Source organism: Sphaerodactylus townsendi, linkage group LG05, assembly GCF_021028975.2.
Source record: "Sphaerodactylus townsendi isolate TG3544 linkage group LG05, MPM_Stown_v2.3, whole genome shotgun sequence".
In the NCBI taxonomy this organism is placed as follows: Eukaryota; Metazoa; Chordata; class Lepidosauria; order Squamata; family Sphaerodactylidae; genus Sphaerodactylus; species Sphaerodactylus townsendi.
The window spans coordinates 41792552-41817784 of NC_059429.1; the positions used below are offsets into that span (position 1 = coordinate 41792552).

General features: G+C 42.3%; 1 protein-coding gene across 1 annotated transcript in view; it reads right to left on the bottom strand.

Moving 5' to 3' along the window:
• DPYD (dihydropyrimidine dehydrogenase) overlaps positions 1 to 25233 on the bottom strand; it is a 652845-nt gene that overhangs the window by 464384 nt on the left and 163228 nt on the right. The window contains exon 4 of the mRNA XM_048497540.1: positions 7102 to 7189. Coding sequence (XP_048353497.1) covers positions 7102 to 7189 — 88 coding nt within the window. The remainder of the gene's footprint in view (positions 1 to 7101; positions 7190 to 25233) is intronic.

The following is a 25233-nucleotide window of genomic DNA, read 5'->3' on the forward strand; positions in this document are numbered from 1 at the left end:
GTGATTCCGGCCGTGAAAGCCTTCGACAATACATTAGATAATTTTGTTTTTGATCTTGGTTTAATATATTATAAGATTAGTGTATCCTTGATTAACCAAGTAATCAACAAGGAATATAGTAAAGAACGGAATTTGTAGGACTGTAGACGATAGGAATAAGTTAGTTTCTTGAAGCTATAGGAGAAGTCAAGTTTGGAACATTTTATTTAGTTGATATTAATTAATGTTTATTTAGTTGATATTAATAAATTTCATTTTGAAATTGTTACTTGTTGAACATGATGAAAATTTTTTTAAATGTTTCTGTTCGGATGCACGTGTATGATTTTCTGCCTTTATATTTCTACACTCTACTAAACTTCATGTCACAATAAATCTTCTAGTTTGTAAGCAACCAAAGCCAAGTTTTAAGCCACGTGTGGGACAAGGCAGCCTTGAATATTATATGGACTCCAATTCATTAAGCACACCCCATTGAAACAAACAGGAGGTAAACAAGAAGATTGTGCCCGGCAGCTCACTTCTGTTCTTGCTTCTTTTCCACTGAACAAACGTTTGCTTTTTAGCAGAGTCTGTCTCCAGTGAAGGCATGAATAAATTATGAATACCTTCAAGCTTCTCAGCAAAATCATTTCTTTACATGCAACGTCTGATCTTCAGTAGCAAACAGTCTGTGTAGTGACAAAATACGTGCTTGTTGCCTGTCGCCCCCCTTGTTTAAACAAATGTTCACAGTATGTGGAATCCAAAGTTGTGTCTCACCCATTGAGAGGTACACAATAGCAACAGTCTGTGTGAACATTACTGTGAATATTGACTAGAAAGACACAATAGAATAGTTTTGCATGCTTTGGAAAGCTAGGCTATAATCTGATTGTATGAAAAGGAATTAAAGGAAATTTTGGCCTAGAAGATTCTGTAACATCTTAAAATCGTAGCATAGTAGCAACTAAAATAAGTGACATCTTTTACTCATAGAGGCCCAAGGTTCACTGACTCTGGCAATTCAATTACCCTTTCAACCTAGAACAACAACACTCCCCCACTCCACCCCCATCCATGCCCAGTTGAGGTCTACTGGCAAAGCAGTGTAGAACTTGTTACATTGTGCAAGGTCGGTAAATATCTAAAATGCCTCAGGGTTTAAAGAACAAGAATCCCTGACCTTTTATGATTGCTACAGTAGTTTCCCAACAAAACAAACTGGTCACAATAAAGCTCTTAAATACCTGACAAAAGAATGCATTTGCTCTACTCCACTGTCAAAATAGTCTGTTATAATGACAGCTGCTTTAAATGAATGCCTGAGAGTCATTCTGCTTTCCTTCCCCCTTAGTGAGGAAGCACTGACTGAAATGGGTGACATGCAAACAATCCCGAGCACTGCCTCCTATACTGGCCTTCTGTGTGTGTGCCCACTCATCTACACATGCTTCGAACAGTCACATGCTTAGACTTTTCAGATATTTTGGTATTAGCCCCTTAACCTTAGGTCAAGTGGAACTTTGCAATGAAACTCACTTTCAAGAGAAGGATGTATACCAAAGCTCTGATATGCTTAATTAGACCATGGAGTTGTCTAGCTAAGTACTTCAAGTACAGTACCATCCAAAATATGGAGCTGAGAGAAAATTCTGCTTAATTTCTTGTTAGCTAGAGAAACCAGGAACCTCCTACGTGCGAGATACTGAACTGAAATCCTAACCTATTAAATAAAAAAGGATTCATGCAATTAAGAGAGAAGAAGAATTAAGAGAGAAGAAGGATCATTTTCTCTTTACATCCTAAGTTTCAGGCAAAAGGAATGGCAGCTGAGGGCTTCCCATCCATTCCTGCACAATATCAGTATGAATGGTTACTACAGGAATGGGACAGATAATTTAAGGTTTCTAGAATTGGACTCTGAGGAAGCAATAGTAGCCAAGAGGATCTCAGCCTCTTTCATTTGGCTGCTCCTGTTCAGGGAAACTGAGGCAGCTGCAGCGCTGCCACCATCAACCTGGAGAGAAGCTTAAACTCTGAAGGAAGCACTACTTAGGAAGCTTTGTTCTGCTACCTTTCTTGCTGCTGGTGAACATCTTTAGATTTTTTTTTTCTGAAAGGCCCTTCTGGCACTGGTATACACCAAGCAACTGCAGATCAAATACTATGTCCAGCATGTGATCATGGACCTCCTCTTCTGGGTGATTGTGCTCACAGTGTGAATCAGAGTCAATCAGATGCAACAGGCCTAGAGGGAGAAGATGGGTGACTACGCCACCTACATGTTGATCCTGGGCAACTGATGAGTCTCTTCCCTTGCTGACCACCAGTGGGAAGCTTCTAACTCTTTTTCCCCAATGGACTTCCTGAGAAACCAGTTGGCAATCATTCTGACTTCCCTTCCCACAGAACTAGCAAGGCATTGTGCCATGATGAGGGGGCTGCATTTCAGTGTTCCCCAGGATCCACTATGTGGCATACCCCACTACAAGGCATTTACGGAAGTATCCAATAAATACATGACTATATATATTTTTTTTTTAAAGTTCCAAGAGTCAACATTCTGGACATGGAATACTGCTTTGCTTTTGATAAGCCTGGATATTTTTTCATATGTGTGTAAATATATGCAAAGGTTGCTCCATAATTTAAAGTCCACCCCTCTGTCTCCCTGCAATCAGAACTGGTACTAATGTTCACTGATTATCACAGCAAAATTTAGGCTTGCTAGGCATAAAGTTTAACAATCAAATATTTCATGTCAGTATTTACAAAGTAATGTTTTTGTTCATATTCCATGCAACATATAATTAGCAAACAAACATGTACACATTAAATTTCCATGGTAAGGGTGCCATCAGCCTTGAGTCCCAACTGTATTAAAAGAAAGGTAGGATAAAGAAATATTTGAAATAAATAAATGGATAGCATTCATCTTCATATATTTTCTTCATTGTGTGATCTATGGATCAAACCACAGATACCCTACACAATCACACTGCCCTCAAAGCTTGGCTGTAGAGATCAAGGGATCATTCTATCAAGTGCATTTAGTACACAGTCTACTTTTAATTTCATGCTCCATTCATTGAAATAAATAAAGGCTGAATAGCAATGGTGCTTGGTGACAACCTACTCTAAATTACAAAACAGATTTGCAAATCTGTTGCAGGAAAAAGACAAATAGTTCTGGAGCCACTTAAAAACTGACTGCTTAATTATGACATAAGTAGTTATGGGCAACAACCTACATTATCAAGCTGATAAACAGAGGAGAATGGAGATTAGATATGGTCTTCACACAGATTGTTTAAGATATGGTATACATCTGCATACTGAAAATCCCAGGTTAATGTTTCCAGAGTGCAGAAATTTAGAGTGTTGAGGGGAGGGAAATATAGAAATTTAATGAAATAAATAATAAATAAATGGTCAGTGTGGTATCTGGGGAACACAGATTCAAACCCCCCAGACTGCAAATGGAAGCCTGTTGGCTGACCTTGGGCTAGTCTCATACTCTCAGGCCAACCCACTTTACAAGGCTGTCACAAGGGTATAATGGAGAAAGAGGCAAGTTGCTTCTGGTCCCCATTGTGAAGAAAGGTTAGGTATATATAATTGAATGAATAAATGGCCCCCTAAGAGACTGTCAATATTCACTAGTGCCGGTGACAAATGAGAATATGCACCAGTGAACACAAACATTAACAAAGTTTGCCTGGGATTGCCATAGTCACAAGTGAATAATCTTAATAATTAACTCACTTTTGAGTTTGCACTCAGGATCTGACCATACTTCACCATCAGCCCAATCCAGTTGAGTGAGCTGAATGGCCATAGGAGGTAGTATGAGCTCATGCTGTCGCATTTGCCCTTCAGGCTGGCATAAGTTGCTCTTACAGCAGGGAGGACAAGAAGGGAGGTGGGTGTGCACCACAGAGGTCTGCGGGGCCTGACCCCCCTCTGGCAATTGCTTCCAGAGTTGTGTTGGCCTAACTTGTAGGCCAGGGCAACTGGGGGTATCCGAGGGACATTCCCAGAGGCAGAACTGACACTGGTCAGCTCCCACCAGGCTTTTGCCCTAGAAATGCTGGCGATGGGAAGGACAGACTTATGTCAGCCTTTTGGCTGGGGAAATGCTGTTTTAACCTCTGGAGGGCTTTTGGACAGCTGGAGAGGTTTTTTGTTTCTTCTGCCTCTCCGTGCTGCCCTCTGGAAATAGTGACATGGCATGACAGCAGTGCCATCCCTGGCCCCTCCAGGATTTGGATGGTGCTCTTATTCTTCCAGGCAACCCCATGAATAGGTCTTGTTCCAGCTTAGGCACTCATCTTCCTTGCTGAACCAAGTGAATTGGGAGATAATGAGCCAGATCCTGCAAATGCCTTTCCTTAATACCACTATTTTTTTCCAGCACAAAGAGCCTTCTGCTGACACAAGAAGTTGTTCCTGAATCAACAGAAGGCTCCTTGTACCAGAGAAAAGAATGTAACCCAGGGACGTAGGTATAGATTTTTTAGGGGGGGTTCGGGGGGGCCACACCCCCACCCACCCTAGGCCACGCCTCCCCAAGCCCCGCCCCTGGCCTAGAGCTTATAAAAGCAGCTCTCCAAGGTCAGGGATGGCAGACTCCCCTGCCCTGCCCTCCCCTCTGGGCAGAGGCATAGAGGGAAAATGGAGCCTGGTGCAAAATCTGAGCCCCCCCCCCCCTGGGCAGTCGCTGTGATGCTGGAATCCACCCCCAAACAGCATCACTTTCAATGGTGTTTAAACTAGAGAGACCAAATTCTCCTTTTAAATCCACTTTAAAGGGAGAATCTGGGGTCCCTAGTTAAACAACATTGAAAGTGATGCTGTTTTGGGGTGGATTATCCCCCACCCTGAAACAGCATCACTTTCAATGTGGCGTAGTGGTTAAGAGCAGGTGCATTCTAATCTGGAGGAACCAGGTTTGATTCCCTGCTCTGCCACTTGAGCTTCAATGTGGGAGGCTTGTCTGGGGAATTCAGATTAGCCTGTGCACTCTCTACACACGCCAGCTGGGTGACCTTTGGGGGCTTAGTCACAGTTTTTCGGAGCTCTCTCTCAGCCCCACCCACCTCACATGTGCTATTTTGTTTGCTTTCGTGAGGGGCAAGTGGCAAGGAGGATTGTAAGCCCCTTTGGAGTCTCCTAGCAGGGAGAGAAAAGGGAGGATATAAAAATCCAAACTCTTTCTTTTCTTCTTCTAAACTGAGGGCCTCAGATTCTCCCTTTAAATACACGCTGAAGGGAGTGGATTTAAAAGGAGAATCTGGGGAAATTTTGGGGGTGCCTGCTGTCAGGGGTGCAATTGTTAACCTAGAAGCACCAAACATTCAGGGTATCTTTAGGAGTCTCTCCTGATGACTTCACCAGGTTTGGTGAAGTTTGGTTCAGGGGGTCCAAAGTTATGGACCCTCAAAGGTGTAGCCCCCATCTCCTATTAGCTCCCATTGGAAACAATGGGGGATAGGGGCTTCCCCTTTGGGAGTCCATAGCTTTGGACTCCCTGGACCAAACTTCACAAAACCTGGATGGTATCAATAGGGACTCTCCTGATAGTACATCCCAGGTTTGGTGAAGTTTGGTTCAGGGGGTCCAAAGTTATGGACCCTCAAAAATGTAGCCTTCATTTTCTATTAGCTCCCATTGAAAACAATGGAGGATGGGGCACTCCCTTTGAGAGTCCATAGCTTTGGACTCCCTGGACCAAACTTCACAAAACCTGGGTGGTATCAATAAGAGACTCTCCTGATAATACATCCCAGGTTTGGAGAAGTTTGGTTCAGGGGGTCCAAAGTTATGGACCCTCAAAGGTGTAGCCCCCATCTTCTAAAGGACCCATTGGAAGCAATGGAGGATGGGGACACCCCCTTTGGGAGTCCATAACTTTGGATCCCCTGAACCAAACCTCACCAAACCCAGGTAGTACCATCAGGAGAGTTCTCCGAACAATCCCTGAAAGTTTGGTGCTGCTAGCCCAAACAATGCGCCCCCTGCAGGCAAACAACTGAAAAAGCAGTAAAATGTTTTAAAAACCCACAAACGGGTGGGCGGAGCTTCGGACATGAATGGGGGGGTTCAAACCCGAGAACCCCCCCTTACCTACGTCCATGATGTAACCCATTATATTTATTTCATTCAGCCCAACAAATTAGAAAGCTAGGTCCTAGCTGGATCTTTCATAGGTTCTGGAAAAAACAATGTCAAATAAATCTATCAGTTTCCATATTTCCCAAGATGAGCCAAAAAGGAAAAGATGTCAGCAATGACTCCCAGGGCAAAGGAGCATTTGAAGAGGCCGTCAGAAATGCATAATTCTGTGCTGTAATATAAATATATGTAATCCAGGTTTTCAGCATTATTCTTTGTTAGTTCTACTATAGCATCTGAAGCGGATGCTACTTTTTACCATTCTTACAACTAGGCAGCTGCTCTGAATAAGAAAAAAAGAGGCTTTCATTAAAGGAATCTTTTTAGAATAAAAATATTAATCTCTCTTTATACAAGACCCTATTAATCAGGTTTTAACCCAAGATGACTGTATAAAGAACAAAATTTGTCAACAAAAGAAAATCTCAGCTTTGCACCTCCATGGGCCTTTTTGGCTCAAGTTCCAAATTGTTTGGTTATTTTATTTTATCAACAGAGCTCTGCAGTGTTCAAACATTATCTTTACGGGTGGGGGCGTCACAAAGATAGTAGCCCAGCAGAGTTCTATAGTGACTACACTCTGCACGTACTCTGTTGTTGTTGTTTTAATTAGTACATCAGTAAAGAAAATCCTTCCAAAAGTCAACACTTGTAGAAACAAAAACATATATAATTATTTGAAACCACATAGTTAACATACATACTAGCTATGCATTCATAGCACAGTATCTCTACAGGAAAGGAGCAAGAATAATTATGCAATTAAGAAAAGTCTTTTAAATTTTATAATAGCCACTCTAAACATTATTTCATTAAGCTACACACAAAGATAAGGGCTGTAATTCAATCATACAAAGGGAAATGCAGCAACTGCTGCTCTTTCGTTTCATTGACTTGGTGAACCAGCCTCTTTTCTTTCTTTCTCTCTCCCTCTCTTTTTTTTACCTTGTTTGCAATACTTGTGATAAATGACTTGATGTCTAGATTAGTTGGGCAGCTCTTCTGACAGGGGGCATCTGCACACTTTAAGCACCTGGGGAAGAAAGTAAATGAGTTAAAGCGACTTACAGCACAAAATGCTGCCAACAACATACGATTTTTCCATGTACCTGACAGAAGCTAATCAATCTAAAAATTAATAATGCTTTACTGTTCGGGCAGAGATGGAAAACGCTCCTTAGAGAAATGCTATTATTCCCATGACCCAGTAGGTAAAATGAGGCAAATATAATCAGAACCACATCAAAGCCAAGCCACCCATAAAAGACAACTCTGTGTTGTGACTGTAATTGTGGAAGGAGGTATTCTTCTCTAGAGCTTCTCAGGTACCTGGGGAAAGATATAGGCAATTGTTCAGTGCACCAGGAAAATACTTCAAGTGGTGGGGTTTGACTTTCCTTTGTTTCTTTTTAAAAAAAATATATCTTCCTATTTCAGTTTCAGGATATTTAATGCCAACCATTCAAACCCTACAATGAATATAGAATAATTAACATCAGCCAGGACAAATATTAGTGAAAGTATTGGCCTGCACAGAGAACCTGACAGGTCAACGGCTAATAAAAGTTTGAAAAGCTGACAAAGGAGGATTAACATCAAGATGAGAAAAAGGGAAATAAAAAAAAATCCTAAAGCTGGGTGACAGGCCATAAGTGTGTTCAATTGTCTGTTCATAAAAAAAAAATGCGACAGAGGAACTATTGATGAATTCTGTCCTAGATCAATCCAACAGCTTCTACAGACTTTTCAATATTATTTTTTTTTAAAAAAACCCACCAAAACCATGAACAGAGTGGGCAACAAATGCCTCTACAAGACCATTCCAAACATATTGTCTGCCTCTACAAATGTTTGGATCTATAACTGTTGCACATTTGCAATAGGCTTTCTTTTTGTGGCCATAATTCAGTCTTGAATTATTTCTACAGCACGAGATCACAGTACCCAACGATGTGCAGATGGATACTGAAACAAGAAAAGCAACAAAAAATTGTTCTCCATTTGGTGTGTTTGAATTATTTATCAAATGAGAAGCCCCTTCTCTCTGAACTAAGTTTTCTTTCAAACACCGAGGAAGAATGTGTGAGCTGAGACATCAGTCACAAAGTCCTTGGGTGGCTTCAGGCAATCCATTACTCACCTTCACCTTTCAAACCTGGAAAATGGAGACCATATACTATCTGTGCTACCTCTTGTAAAGATTAGTGAAATAGTGAAGCACTTCACTAGAGAGGTGAAGCACTTCAAATACTTACCATGCTTTATATACAGTAATGTGCTACTGCTACTGCTACTGCTACTACTACTATAAACTGTGTTCTCAATTTGATGTCTGATTCTCTGGTGAATCTTGTCAAGGAACCCACAGAAGATTTTTTAACATTAAGGGGGTCATGAAATAGAGGTTTGTTTTTTTTAAGAAAACTGGGCAATAGACTTGAATCACATATTGCTGGCTGAATCACATATTGCTGACAGAATACTTAATCTACACACGAAGGTGAAAAAGGGTAAAGATAGTCCCTTGTGCAACAACTAGGTCATTACTGACCCATGCAGTGGTATCACACCATGGCATTTACTAGGCAGACTATGCTAACAGGGTGGTTTGTTGTCATCGCTGTCTCCAGTTGTCTACACTTTATCCGCAGCAAGATGAGTACTTATTTAACCATCTTTGGAAGGATAAGAGCAGGCAGCCCCATCCACAGCTCTGGTCAGCTGGGGACAGCACCTTTGCCACACTGCCCTGTTGCCTCCAGAGGGCTTTCCGGCGGCGCAGGGAGGCAGAATTTTTCAAAAAACCTCCCCACTGCTGAAAAGTTCTCCATAGGGCTACAGGGACTTACGCCACCTGAAGGGTGATGCAAGTCAGAGCCCTGGATTGTGGCAGAGTTCTGTGCTAAACTGGGGTGGAAGCCAACTAACATTGGCTCCACCCTGAAAATGCCTCTGGAACATCCCTGCTGTGTTGACAGGGTCAGTGGCGGCCACACACCAGCATCTCTGCCCCTCCACTAGGGTAAGTGCCCCAGGGAGAACAAATCCACTGGTGCAGCCTTGCACTGCTCCTCCAAACTGTTTTGTGACCCCCACCCCCGGATGGGGTTTTGAGTCAACCTTGAGCAGGCTACCTGAATCCGACTTCTGTCAAGATCGAACTCATGTCATGAGCAAAGAACACTGCAGCTTACCACTCTGTGTCATAAAGTGGTAAGCTGTACATAAAACTCTTGTATTAATGAAAGGCTTTTGTTATTGAACTTTACTTTGGGCCAACACACTCACCTACAACTTTAATTCATGTTGTTCCTTATTGGATCTGACTTAAATTGGAAGTAAAGGGACACCTTTTGAGTAGATTTCATTGTCATGAAAGAACGTGAGGTTTTGACTACAGAGAGGACTGTCCAAATGTGGAAAAAGATGTTAAAAAATAATTATTGTGTGGGTGCTTTTTTGGTACCTTTCCTACAAAGTGGAAGTTGAATACACTATGACTATTTTAAATGTGACAGCTAGAGAGGCAAAAACATCATATCAAGTGAATGTCTTAAATTTCAACCTGAGAAGAAACATCTCATGTTAAGAATTGACCAGGAAGCCATATTAAGTGGTCTAGAGCATGTATAGATTATTAAGTGTTGTCATTATGCATCTTTTACCAAATAATATATTATCTCTCCTTTTTTATTATTGAGCAGGCTCACGAATAACAGCTGTTGAAAATGTCAAATGTTAATGAGGCAGGGCAATGCAAACTTGAATTTGTGGCATTGGGTGGGAGAGGGAGGGAGATGGGGTGGGAGTGTCGTGAATATGCCAGAATAGACAGACTCTTCTGGCAACAGCATCTTCCAATTCTCAGCGCTCTCTGCAGACTAAAGTGCATCAGCCTGCCATTAATCCCACTTATCACTCTGACAGCTCAGTAATTACACTACTGCTATAGCCCAGGTACTGCAGTTGTAATAAAATATCAACCGCTGTGCAGGATGCATGCTGGTGAGATGTTTTATTAAACTTGGGGGGGTAGATCATCAAGTGACATTAGTGTTGACCTATTTTTTTCTATTTGACAATAAATTATCCTTTGACCATGCCATAAGACATATTACAGAGTGCATTTACTGTACCAACCCCCCCCCTGCAAAAAAGTACAGCATTCCAAAGAACCAGGCAATAAAGCAGCAAATAGGAAGGCAAAAAAGCATGCCAGAACGTTATTACCTAAATGGATTTAAATGATTGATACTACAAGAAAAGCACAGACATAGTTCTGTACTTAGGGGGAACATGCCAATAATTACTGAAAACCACAATTGTACATAAATTGCCCCATGTAATGATGTGAACTTCAAAGTGAAGTACACTTTTTTAAAGTTCATATTCAGAGGTCTTCTTTTACTTCTCCAACTAACTTCAATGTTATATGTTTGAACTGAAACCCATTTAAAAAGTAGGCAAGGTATTCAGTTGGATCCTATTTTTACTCTATCTCACCTAATTACGTTCTTCACTACAGCTCTTGTCTCTTTTTCTCACATAGCTCCTGCTATATACCAAACAGGATTTCTGGTGGTCAAAAGAGATCCCTCCTTGCTTCTCCATCATATTCTTCATGCCAGTGTATAAGCTACCATGTGGGAAACCATAATTCTAATACTAGGTGTGCAACCTTCTGCTTCTATCGCTGTTACAATAGAAATCATCCACACATATTGTCTAATCTGTAAATACCAATCACACTGATGAAGTGACATTTTAATAACAAAATATTTTTATGAGGAAGAGAAGGAAAATCAAGGGGGTAAGGAGAAACAGAACCAATACACCTTATCTTCTAAATCAGATTCATGTCGACCTCTCCAGAGTCAAATGGAAACACATGAAAAAGACCTATCAGTTTTAAAAGTGCAATGGAGATCCACAACTGCTCCTACAATAACAAAATAGATGGCAGCTAACATTTCTTTCCTTGGCCAGTTAACTTGCTCCACCCACCTCATTCTCATATCTCTTTCAAAGGTGCAATGCAAAGGTCAATGACTTTTCAGTTAGCCTTTGATGTCAACTAAATAGCAATTTAAAGTTAATTTGGAAGTTTCAATTTAGGTAAGACTTGTCAGGAATTTTTGGGAATGCCAAAAATGGTTTGATAAGGCTAGTGAAATTTCATTTCTGGCTACAAAAGGAGACAACTGCTACTCAACAATGACTGTTTTTGCAGTCTTGGAAGGGAAGCTACTGAAACTTTGGCATGGTCAAAAACAGCAAGATCAAATGAGAACAAATCTTCCTAGTGTTAGTGGGCAAAGCTGCTAATACTCACAATTGGCAATAATCACAAATGATGGGAAATATTTACATTGTATACAACAATATGATTAGGTCATGTCTTGAAAGAAGAAGCACAAAACTGCAATAGGAATATAATACTGTAAACTAAAAGTTTAATTTATTATTATGCAGTTAGACACCAGCATAGTTTAATACATCATTTGTAAAATATTGAAAGTAAACTGTAATAAACATTAAAATCTTAAGCTTAAAATGAACAAAAAAAAGATTTACTTGAAACTCAAGTAATTCAAGCAACTGACGTATTTTATGAGTTGCTGCACAAAATTTTGTGAAGACTGCTATAAACTAGGAATTGCCTACATCAGCTTATAAATCCAAGACCCACAATTCTGAATTAATTGTCTTTGCCATTGGTAAGAGTACTGAAACAATTATTTCACATGTAATAACCACACAAATATATCATATAATTAATTTTAACAAGAGGTGGGAGAATGAAGAACTATATTTGAGCTTTGTACTTCATTGCCGAGTTTTGTCAAGCAAGCAGCCTTCTGGCTGCTTGGACTTTTCCACACTTGTACAAGCATGTGAACAGAAGTAGCAGAAGGAGGAGAGTATTTCCAACCACCTTGGTGTTTTATTTTTTATGCCAGGGGTTGTTCGCCTCTGACTTCAGAGCAGCAGTTCCCTTTCATCTGGAACCTTTACTGTGTCTATAACTTCAGTGGCAGAAACAGACAGCAGGGAACCTGAAGAGAGGCAGCACATGACTGGAGAGAGCAAGAGCTACTAAACATACATTCCCCGTTCCTCTTCATCTTCCACCAGAAGAAAAAAAATTAGAACTTCACCACGTACTCTCTAGTTCCCCATGGGATAATGCCACATACTGTCCACATAATCTCAAACAGCTAGCGCAGAACAGCTTTGTTGACAAGACTACAGAGAGAAGGTGCAGACAGCAGATGTCCAATAATATATATATTTCTTAGTGGGATGTATTGTTTTTCTCCATGTCCACTAAGATGCTAATCTGTGTATGCAAATAATAGTACATGAAACATGATCAGTCATACAGTCCAGGTATAGATTTATTACAAATCTAAAAATAGGCTCAGTAATTTTCCTACTGCACCTGCCTTGACATCAAGGGAAACGAAATCTAAAGTCAAAACAGAGGGATGCAAACAAATTATCACGTAACTTTTTGTTTCCCCTATTACTTGCTGAACAGCATAAAATGATACCAGAAGCTTATGGCAGAAAATGTATTATACAGAGAAAGCAACCTAAATGTGGCTGTCCCAAGACCATTAAATGATATATTACAAGAATTGGGTGGTGTTATTAGTCCTCTACACATGACCTCTATACATGACATGGAGATGTGTTGACTGAATGTACAGAGAAAGATAGTGGCCATGAAAACACTGGTTCCACCTCTGTGTGATCGCTGGCTTGAGAATGGTGACTATATGCATGGGCAGTGTTCACCTGTATGATGTTCCCCACTCTTTAATCTGCAACACTTGGAAAGCAGCATCCTCAGTCACAGGGAGAGAGGAAGCATTCGTGTAGACTAGGACTGTCAGCTCTGGGTTAGGAAATACCTGGAGATTTTGGGGTTGAAATCTGAGGAGGGGAAGGGACTTCAATAGAGTATAATTCCATAGATTCCTCCTCCCAAGTAGCCATTTTCGCCAGATGAACTGATTTCTGTTGACTGGAAATCAGCTGTAATAAGAGATCTCCAGCCATCACTTGCAGCCTAGTAACCCTAGCACGGATGCTGCTTCTGTGTGCACACACTGTGCTCATGAGCTGGCAAACATGTGGAGACAGAGGTGGGTCCAGCGAACACATGCTTGCTCTCCCTTTCAGAGTATTAATTCAGGAGCAGTCTTCTGCACAGGGCTCCTCTCCCAGTCTTCTGGCCAAAGTATAATGCGTGCTTATCCAGGCTTCTTTGGTTGGTTGGTTTAAAAAAAAACAACTGTTATTCAAATAGGACACACTTGCTGGTATTGTCCCATTGTGCTATTTTTAATATATGGATTTGATGGCCTATTATTATTATTATTATTATTATTATTATTATTATTATTATTATTATTATTATTATTATTATTATTATTATTATTATTATTATTATTATTAAATTTAGTATACCGCCCCATCCCCAGAGGGCTCTGGGCGGTGTACAACCTAATCGGCATAAAATATCATTAACAAGAGGAGCGAGTAGGTAACAACAAATAAATAATACCTAACATTAAGAACTCAGCCCCATAAACTCTAAAATATTAATTAAAAACAGCGATTGCTACACTAAATTGGCATCCCACAAAACCTTTACTTAAAATCTTCCTAACATGGAGGAGGGGGGCATGGTGGGTCCTGAAGATGTGAAGGGACCCCCAAACAGGAGATCAGACGGGGCACAATTCAGTGACTGGTCTCTCCAAAGGCCCGATGGAGCAACTCACTTACAGGCCCTGCAGAAATCATCGAGGTCCCGCAGGGCCCGGATAGCTGGAGGAAGAGTGTTTCACAGACCGGGGCCAGGGCTGGCCCGACTGGAGGCCAGTCGCATCATCGAGGGGCCAGGGACTACCAGTAGATTGGCCTCTACGTTCCGCAGAGGCCGAGTAGGAACATATGGGGTAATGTGGTCCTGAAGGTACGAAGGTCCCAGGCCGCGTAAGGCCTTAAAGATCAACACCCACACCTTGAAGAGGATTCAGAATTCAACTGGGAGCCAATGCAGGTGATGCAGCACAGGCTGAATGTGGTCTTGAAAGGCGCCCCCTGTAAGCAGGCGAGCCACCGCATGTTGGACCAGTTTTAACTTCCGGATCAGGGAAGGCAAGGGAAGGCCCGCGTAAAGCGAGTTACAATAGTCTAACCTGGAGGCGACCATTGCATGGATCACAGTGCTTAGGTCTGCGTGGGAGAGGAAGGGAGAAAACCGCCGGGCCTGACGAAGATGAAAAACGCAATCCGGGTTATATAGGCCACCTGGGTCTCCACTGAAAAAGACGAATCCAGGTGGACCCCCAGACTGCGAATGGGGGAGGTCGGCACCAATGAAACCCCCTCCCACTCCAGCAGCTGGAAATTCCCAACCTCCCCCTCGCGACCAAGCCAGAGGATATCCGTCTTCGATGGATTAAGTTTTAACTTGCTCTGCTTCAACCAACCAGCGATTGCTTCCAAACAATGTTGTAGAGCCACAGGGGCAGTGGCTGCTCCCCCCTCCATCAACAGAATGAGCTGAGTGTCATCAGCGTACTGGTGACAGATCAGCCCAAAGCTCCGTACCAACTGAGCAAGGGGGTCGCATATAGATGAATGAGAAGTGAAGTGGGCACCCCTGGGAAGCTTGGTCCCCACACCACACTTGCTGTCTCCGACCCTGGAGGAATGAGACAATCCACTGGAGAACAATGTCCTGAACCCCAGAGGCGGCCAGGCAGCTGGTCAAAAGATTGTGGTCAACCATGTCAAACACTGCGGTGAGATCTAATAACACCATGTCAAACACTGCGGTGAGATCTAATAACACCAGCAGCGCCGATCCGCCTCAGTCAAGTTGCATACGGAGTGTATCTGTGTCAGCGACGAGAACAGTCTCTGTCCCATGCCCAGCACGGAAGCCAGACTGGAAGCGATTGAAAGCTGATGAAACTCTGAAGCTGCTCTAACATCAATCTCTCAATTACCTTCCCCAGAAACGAAAGATTCGAAACGGGGCGGTAATCAGCCAGATCTCCAGAATCTAACGGTCTTTCAAGACTCCTTGCTTAATAGAGTCATTGATGATCTTCAACAGGGGGGGTGTCAGCTCCTCCCAGCAGGTTTTGATAAGCCAGGAGTGGCACAGATCCAGAGGACAGGTAGTAGGTCTAACAGCAGCCAAGGCCCTGTCAACAGCGGCTTCGGAGAGCACGGAAAACTTGGCCAGACAAGGGCCTGAAGATGGCAAGGGAGCCTCCAGTTCACTAATTGTAGCCAAAGTGGTAGGAAGATCCTGGCGGAACAACACGATTTTATCTGCAAAAAAGCTCATAAAAGCCTCACAGCCAATTGATGATTTATAAAACCCTCTGATAAGGAGGTTAAGGATCGAATTATACGAAACAATTGTGCCGGGCGAGAGCTAGCAGATGCAAGAGAGGAGGAGAAGAATGCTCTCTTCGCCTCCTTCATCACCATTTCACAGGCTTTCATAAACGTCCTATAGGGTGCTCGCACTGCTTCATCACGAGATTTCCTCCACACTCGCTGTAGACGTCTGAGTCCCCGTTTCATCTGGCGCAGCTCTTCGGTATACCACGGAGCTTGCCGAACACAGGGGCACAGAGGGCGCTGGGGGGCAACAACCTCAATGGCATCGGAGAATTCCAGCTCGCCATCTTCTAATTGAGTGTGCCGGTGGGTTCAGGATCCCGCAGAGCATTCAGGAAACCAATTGGATCCATAAGTCTCTGCGGCTGGACATAAATCAGCCCTTTGCCTAGACAGGGGTGGTGCGGCAGGTCCATCCGAACCTTCAGGGCATAATGGTTGGACCATGGCACTCTATCAATAAAGGATACAACCATATCAACCCCTGACCCAAAGACCAAATCCAGTGTGTGGCCAGCCTCATGAGTGGGGCCAGAACTTATCAAGGAGAGGCCCAGTGTTGCCATGGATGACACCAGATCTGCAGCTACTGCACATGACATGGACGTTGAAGTCACCCAGGACAATAAGTCTAGGGAACTGCAACGCCCAGTCTGCCTCCACCTCCAGCAGCCGCAGAAGGCTGTCCCCTGGTGCACTAGCCATGCTGTACACCAGAAGGACCGCCAACCTCTCCGCGGCCAACCACTCAAGGCCAACACACTCTAAACCAGTGATCTCCAGGACGGATTTTAATAGCTTTATTATCACTGACCATTTGAGCTTTGGAGTAGTGACCTTTAATCATGAAATGTTGTTGAGGGCTTAGATATACTTGCAATTCCTCCCCACCTTTACCCACAGTTCTTGATATATAAAACCAGCTAACATTGAGAAAATGAAATCTGGCATCTTGATCACAGAAAGATCATATAATATACTTTTTCACTTATCAGATGAATGAGAAGTACGGAAATGAGAAGTGTGGAAGTGTGGAAAATGTAAAAACAGGAAAGAAGTAGAGCCAAAAAGATGCAGGAAATATAAGAAAATTTGGAGAGCAGTGTACCAAGGCAGCTCAAGTACTTCCTTTTTCCTCTCAATGCCAAGCATTTGTCTGTCAGAATCCAGCTTCTATTCTTCCCCCAAGAACCCTCAAAAACCATACTTTCCCTTACATAGCCTTGAACTACCTTTGCATTTACTTTCCCTCCAGCCACTATTCTGCCCTTTCATATATCAGATGTCTCTTGCCTAAATTCTACTGTTCTCTTCAACAGCTTCCCAGCCGTATACTCTCCCAAGTGTTTTTATTTATTTATTTTATTCATAGGAGCATGGTGACTCTAAAGAAGCTTCTTCCCTGAGGTATTGCCTCTCTCTGACTCATACGGAGCCAGAGTTAAATCAATGGGAGGTGGAGAAAGAAAGTAACCTGGAGCACTGCCTCTTCTTAAAAATGAATAAGTGCACAGATATTCAATGAGAAGAACTTTTCAGTGCATGTCTGGTGTCTCAAAGCCTGGGGCATTTGTAAGAATAATACCTTAGGTGGTATAGGAGGTCTTAGAAAACCCTACAGCAACTAATCTGATCATAGCCAATTCCATCAAGGGCAGAGTTTTACTACTTAAATCTACTACCACTCCACACTTCAAAGAAATGAAAAATACCTCATCTTGCCTTGTAATAACATGGCACAGGGCTAGAAATATCATGTTTTTCATTTTTAAAAGCACATCTTCCAAATTAGAAGATCCTTGGTTGATATTGTGTGTGTGCTATCTGTGGAATTTATGTTTTTAATAACAGATTTTTAATTATTATCTTATACTTCTGTTTTGTGAACTGTTTCAGGGGAATTTCCTGAGAAATAAGAAAAAGAAGCACCCAAATAAAAATAAACTTAATGCACATACATACAATAATTACATGTACAAACCCCAAATATATATTATTTCAAAACTTCTTGCAAAATTTAACTGGCATTGGTAATGTATTTGAACAATGTTATTATTTTTGGGCTGCATGTTACATTCCAGTTCTGTGGAACCAAGTGAAGCCAAGATGTTTCATTTCACTGGTACCATGAATCATTGAAAATACTATTATTGTGCTATGGAAACCACTGCACTGTGCTTTGGTCCCTCAGAAATCACATTTGCAAACAGGTAGATGACATTAGTGGAAGTGAAAATGAAGAAACTGGGGGAGGGAGAAGCAGTTTCTGTAATTCACTTTTTTGAGTCAATTAGATTGTAAATTTTTGTCTGAAAGAAAACTGAATCAGTCCCAGCTCCTGGGTGATATGTTGGGAGCAGGTGAAAAAAAAAGAACAGAGAAGAAGGAGAAGGAGAAGATGGTGGGCATTCAGCAACAGAGAGTCTCTTAGCTGCTCAGGCCTGCCAATAAAGCTTGTCATAGAATATCATCTTATTGTTCTGTCCCTGTTGGACGAACATGGAAGTTCAGAAGGGCCTGGTGTATGTATGACCTGTATGTTTTTTCCATACCATGGTCCTGACCTGAATTGATGTCCTGTGCATGTCAGATGCTCTGTACAATGGAATTCCTAACATCTTGTCTGTTGTGGCATTGACATTTAACTAGTATCTCCTACACTGTTCTGGAAATATATGGAATTTAAAAAACCAAAAAGAAGGGGTGTGGCCAGCATCCCATCTTTCCAGCATCCCATCTTTCCCCCAAATCAGTACCATGACACTGGTGATAGTGTTGCCAGCTCTGAGTTGGGAAATACAAGATTTGCTGTGTAGAGTCTGGGGAGGATTGGTTTTGGGGTTGTGAGGGACCATCAGGCTATAATGCCATAGAGTCTCCCCTCCAAAGCAAACATTTTATCCAGGGGAACTGGTATCTATTGTCTGGAGATCAGTTGTAATAGCAGGAGATCTCCAAGTCTCCCCTGGAGGTTGACATCTCTACAATGACCAAGTCTTCAAAAACAACTGATGAGAAAAATAAACCTGTCCCTGGAATCTATCACTTTGTTTGCTATTCTGGGCTTCATTGAATTAATTGATGCAAATGGAAAGTCCAAAGCTGCTCAATAAAGGAAGCCATGGCCCTTAGTTTGCAAGATCTGAGCAAGGCTGTTAATGGTAAGTAGGACACTGATACATATGGTCGCCATGAGTCAGAAGTGACTTGATAGCACTTCTCTCTCTCTCTCTCTCTCTCTCTCTCTCTCTCTCACACACACACACACACACACACACACACACACACACACACACACACCCCCTAAACTACTGTAATACATGGTGTACTGAGTTGCCCTTGAATACAGATTGGCTGAAAATGAAACAGCCAAAGAAATACCTGATATTAGGCACACAGAACTTTTACTATCTATCTTGTGGTTGAAGATATATTTGTACAGCAAAGTTTTAGTGTTATGGTGACAGACTGTGATACTTTGGTGGCTTTGCTATTTTTAGCTGTGACATGTTACTTTTCATTAACTTGTAAGTATATTTTGAAGTTCTGAGTTATTAACTGAACTTTGTGTGGAGAACTCTGGTAAAATGTGAGTCAAATAACCAGACATCACCATTATAACCTTGGACTCTGATGCTCATGCAGTTCTTCCCAGTAGATTCTGCCCCTTCCCCATGCTGTTCTTATTCCCTCACTATTCAAGCAACATAATATGGTACCGTGGGTTGGTAATTCTGTCATTCAAGGCTCCTAGCCATACTAGAGAGCTGGTTGCTCACTCAGAAGGTAAGCAACTACCAGCTTCCCAGGTAGCTTTCTGCCCAGGAGGGAAGGAGATTACAAGTTGCTACTGTCTGGCAAGAGTCTCAGGCAAGAATAAAATAAATGGTGTATGTCCAGATACTATGAGTATTTGGAATGTGTGATGTCAACAGCACAAAATTCTCAATGGAAGCTCTCAAGGGCTGTTTACACACAACACAAATAAAACGTCTTGAAGATGAAAATAGAAGCATTAAATGTTCTGTGCAAAAAAAGCCATTGCCTAAAAAGCTGAAAACTACCCTCAAACTTTAGAATATGGCATATATTCTATGGTATATATTTTGACCACAGAACTCGTGATCAGTAATAAAGACTAATACACCTAGCTTTCTTTGCAAGGATTAAGTTTATCAGCCACATTTATGCGGCACTTGCAATACCTTTGCATTCTTCATATATCTGACTCGCATAACAATCAGCAAACCAAAATCCATCAGACATCATTATGCTCTGTAATCTGTATTTTTCTAATAAACCTGCTGTGGATCCGAGTGAATCAAATTAAATGTGATTACCCAAACAGAAGTGCTAAATGCAGAGGCATTATAAGGGATGAATCAAAAATCATGATAGTGAAAATGAACTCCAATAATCTAATTATTATACAGAAGAAACAAGTTCTGAGTGACAATACCTGGTCAGTTCACCCATGCAGAATGCACCGTTCATAAACCAGTAGAGTCACATTATGGTGCCCTGGGCCAATTATAAAGGCAAGTGCTGCTTTTTGGAGACTCATTTTAATTCAAATCTACAGTAGGAACCACGGGAAAGAAAATCAAAACTATTATTTTGTTAGAAATATAGTAACAGAAATGTCTCGTGCAATCGTGGGGGAGGGGGGTTGAAGCCTCATCAAAGCATGGAAAAGTTGCACTGGCATCTGTGCCACCAGCACTGTGCAAGCTGTCATGGATGCCAGCGCTGAGGGACTTCACTTTACCTCAGCGCCTGACCACTATGGCACCAAAATTCGAAAGCACACTGGCATGGAGGGGAACATTCTTGGGATGTTCCTGGGGGAAGAGCTCCCAAAGGAACTTTGGCTCAGTAAAGCCCCTCTTCAGTGCTGCAGACTTAAAACACCCCAAAAGAGTCATTTTTTACTACAGGCTTTCCCAGGGGAGGAAGGAGTTTCTCATTCTCCCCAGTATCCACATTGCTGATTACCTCTTTTGAGCAGCACAGCAACGCTGTCCCCAGCCACCACACTACACCCCTCCCCCATTTTGGCCACAAGTGACTGCATGGCCAATGCTGGCAGGGGCTGATGAGAATTGTAGTCCATAACATCTGGAGTGCCAAAGGTTCGCCACCACTGTTTTATAAGCACTGAGGCCAGGGAGCGGGGCTCAGGGGGCAAGGCTCGGGGTGGGGCCATGCCCCCACCTGCTCCTGGCGGCGTTGCCTTGCCTCCTCAAGCCCCACCCCTTACCTTGGCAGAGGGGTGATTTCACTGGCGTGCAGCTTTTTTGGGGGCTGAGACACAACACTGGATGAGGCACCATTGTCCCAGTGCCCCTGCCACCACTGGTAGCGGGGGCAGGCTGACATTAGTCAACTCCCTCCTGGCTATTCAAAGTGTTATACCAGCAGCAGAGAGTTGAAATTTAAGCCACTCTTTTGGCTAGCGTAAGTCTATTAAGCCCAGTGGAGGCTTCTTGGAGGGAGGCTTCCATGCTTTTGAAGCCTCTCCATGTTGCTGAGAAGCACCTTTGGGAGTGGTGGCGCAACCGCAGCTGGCTGGACTCATGGAGGCTTCTTGGAGGGAGGCTTCCATGCTTTTGATGCCTCTCCATGTTGCTGAGAAGCACCTTTAGGAGTGGTGGCGCAACCACAGCTGGCTGGACTCATGGATGGGGCTGCCCAGTCACAAATGCTTTAAGTTCATAATGTTAACGCACAGCTCTGAGACCTAAGCCCTGTCAGATTACCATTCTAAAATGGATGTAATCCATTGTTGGCCTGTTTCTGGATAAAGCAATATGGGAACGGGTGTTTTATACAGCTTATTTCAATCTATCTCTAAGTTGTCTCTAAAGAGAGTTGTCTCTAAAGCACTCTGAGGGGCTTGGGCCATTTCACACAATGGTGTTATTTTTGCCCACCTTCTTCTGCAACGTTTTCTTTTTTACCCTTTTTGGAAGTGCTCCAGACATTTTAAACAATACACAGAAGTGATATAGAAGCACAAAAAACCCCCCCTGAAAACAGGAGAAAGCAGTTTTCATAAAAACTGGCTAAGCCCCTCGAGGCCAATGGGAAACAAGTGGCTTGGTCTGAATAGGTACAAAATCTGTTAGCAGCTGGGAGCCAAAATAGTTGATTCTCAAATTACACACAAAAATCCATTAACACCCGGCTGCTAAAATGGATTATAAAATGATAGTTTCAAAGGGACTGTAAACTACTATCATGAAGTCAGCTGACTCCAATGCACATATATGTTATGTGTGAATTTCATACGCACACATGCACACATTCTGAACTGTCATACTAAATCCATTTCCAGTTGCAACTCGTCCTTTTGTCACATACTGCATTCCAATGACCAAACCCAGCACTCATGGTTCAAACTGCACTACACCTAACAGCCATTTTAAAAACGTCACACTGATGTTCACCAGGAAAGTGGCCACCTCCAAATAGGAGACAGCTGTTACATGATGTTCAATATCCTTTTAATCCTCCATAGACCTTAGACAGAATGGGTTGACAGAACTGACAGTTTTTATTATAGCTTTCCTAGTACACAATAATCTTCTTTCACCTGGCCTATTCTCCCAGTAGTGTTATAAGACTTTTGACTTATATCAAGGCATCACTCCGAGCCTGCTTAGGAGAGGAGAAATTATTTTTATGTGCTGCGACCCATATGCTGTGTAAATTAGCTTTTCAAGATTTGGAACACCTGTTGTCTGGTTAGCTTAATGCCAATGAAACTCCTCCAGGACTCAATTCTGGGAGAAAAAAAAATACATATCTCTTCCACAAAACATTCCTGCAGTGGAGCGAACCTGTATCTTTTAGTGCCTATTTACAAAGATATACTGTTCTTCACCATGCACCAAACAGCAATAACCCATTTCCAGTCATTTCCATTTACAGAAAGTGTTATTTAGTGTACACATTTAGTCTATTTACCACTACAACGAGAAAAGATAAAGCCTACAACAGCAGAAATGTAAAACAGCAAATGGCATGGTCTCATTGTCTAAAAATCTAGAAAGGACTGATTACATTATTGCAAGATCAGTAATTTTTTTTTGTCCATTCCTGCAGTCCAGACATATAGTGGCAGAGACAATAATAGCACTTTATTTAATATTTGCTGTAACAACAGAAATAAGCATTTCATAACTGTGATAGTAATAAGACATTGAAATATGGCATCAAACATATCTGCTGAAGTGTTTCATAACTAATTTCACCAAAATCTTGCTAAAAATTAGTAAAACACCCTATCATGTAGCTTTTGTAATATGGCCCTATGCAAAGATTTACATAATAACGTGAGCTCTCTGAATTATGTGTAACTCAAAAACTTGCATGCTCCTAACTTAAAAAGGGATCAAGAAGGGTGAAAATGGAAGATAGGGAGCGGCATTTGTGCCTATGTAACCTCTATCTGTGTGTTCTGTGGGGCAGAACTTGGAAGGAGTTGCAAAAAAACTAAATTTAAAACAAATTGGTTTACTTTCTTAACAAATAACACTTTTAACATTAACATTTAACACTAACAATTTAAAATCCTTTTAGGTTGCATTTCAAGTCCTTATATTTACAGTCAACTGATAATGCCAAGTCAAATTCTTCTTTGCTGGTGGTTGGCTTATGAAGATTCAGAGGCTTGGTGAACGGGATTCAAGATGATGAAGGTCCCCAAAAGAACTCCCATCAACTACATACATAGCAAGCCCTTAAACAAGGCGTTAAGAGCTTATAAAGAATTAAATCAAGGTCCCAGCCTGGTAGCCTTCCTTCCTCCAACTTCACCAGTTTTTGCAGCCTTCTGTTGCTTTGAGTCTCCACCCCTTTCTGGGTCAACCCATTCTGAACATAGGGGTTACACCTATATGCCCACTGCTGGGCAGCAGACAGACCCAAACTCCCTCACTCCCATTACTCTCCTTTAGGGTTGCCAACCTCCAAGTGAAGCATAGAGTTCTCCCAGAATTATAACTCATCTCCAGACTATACAAATCAGTTCTCTTTGAGAAAATGGCTGTTTAGAGGATGAAGAAGAGTTTGGATTTATACCCCCCCCCCTTTCTCTGCTATAAGGAGACTCAAAGGCCTATTATGCATAAGGTGTTTGCTGAATACTGGAGGCGAATATCTGCCATGGCAAGATTTGTTGAACGGACATGTTTCCTATAGCCCCGCTTTCACTTTCCACTCTCTCCACAGCAAATCCACTTATAGCATGATTTTTATTTTACTTTGTGGCCAGAGTGGGACAGATTTGCCAGTGGGCACAGCTTTGCCCCAGACCTCTTCCCTCTCCCTACAGCCAACCCGCCTAGTTTTACCTCCCCACTCTCTCATGCAGTTTTGTGTGCTTTCCCCATACCCTTGTTGTCCTTCTGTGGCTCTGCAGCTTGCATGCCACCATTACTCCTCCCTGACTTCCCACCATAAAAGACAATCAGTGTTCAGGCAAAGTGTGCAGATGTTGCATTCAAGACTTTTCTTCAACAATTCCAACAGTTCACCTTTTTATGTCAATATATCGATCTATCAATAGGTTGATATATTGATCTACTGATAAGATTAAAGATAAAAAGTAAATATTATATTGAAAATTAAAGTACACATGAATGTAGAGAACTCACAAAACACCCCCACCCCGATGCAAGCAAAAAGTCAGTGGATGGGTAATACCTGCTCTGTTGCAAACAGGGCGGTGGGTAATAATGCTGAACAAGTCTGGAAACAAAGACTCCCTGGCCAATTCCCTTTGAAATTGTTGGAACTTTGCCATGTCTAATCAGCCAAAGAAGCTTACAAACTCCTTTCCCTTCCTCTTTCCACAATCGACACCTTGTGACGAAGGTGGGGTTGGGAGAGTTCTGAAGAGGTGTGACTAGCCCAAGATCACCCAGCAGGGATGTAGGAATGGAGAAACAAATCCGGTTCACCAGATAAGACTTTACAACTCATATGGAGGAGTAAGGAATCAAACCTGGTTCTCCAGCAGCGTGGTGTAGTGGTGAAAAGCAGGAGCACTCTAATCTGGAGAACCAAGTTTGATTCCCCGCTCTGCCACTTGCACTGTGGAGGCTTATCTGGGGAACCAGATTAGCTTGTGCACTCCAACACATGCCAGCTGGGTGACCTTGGGCTACTCACAGTTCTTCTGAGCTCTCTCAGCCCCACCCACCTCACAGGGTGTTTGTTGTGGGGGAGGGGAGGGAAAGGAGATTTTAAACCCCTTTGAATCTCCTCGCAGGAGAGAAAGGGGAGATATAAATCCAAACTACTACTCCTTGTCCTCCTTAACCACACCATGCTGACTCCCACTAGCTCCCACAAACCCTTGAGTAGAGAAAGAGAGGCCAAATTTCCCTTCTAGAAGTGGTTATAAGAGCTATAAAAAAGTGGTGGCCCTAATTCAAAGGCTCACTAGGCTATTCTCTGTCTCTGAAAGTTAGGCAAGATGGTTAGATGAGGCAGGGGGAGATGGACCTGGTTTCTACTTAGACCAAATGCCCTATCAGTGTGTTCCTGAGGGTGATGTAACACAAAGTTTTACTTTAGGTGAGACTGCAGTACAATCTTACCATTATGGGAAAAAAATACATAGGCCCTTCCTGA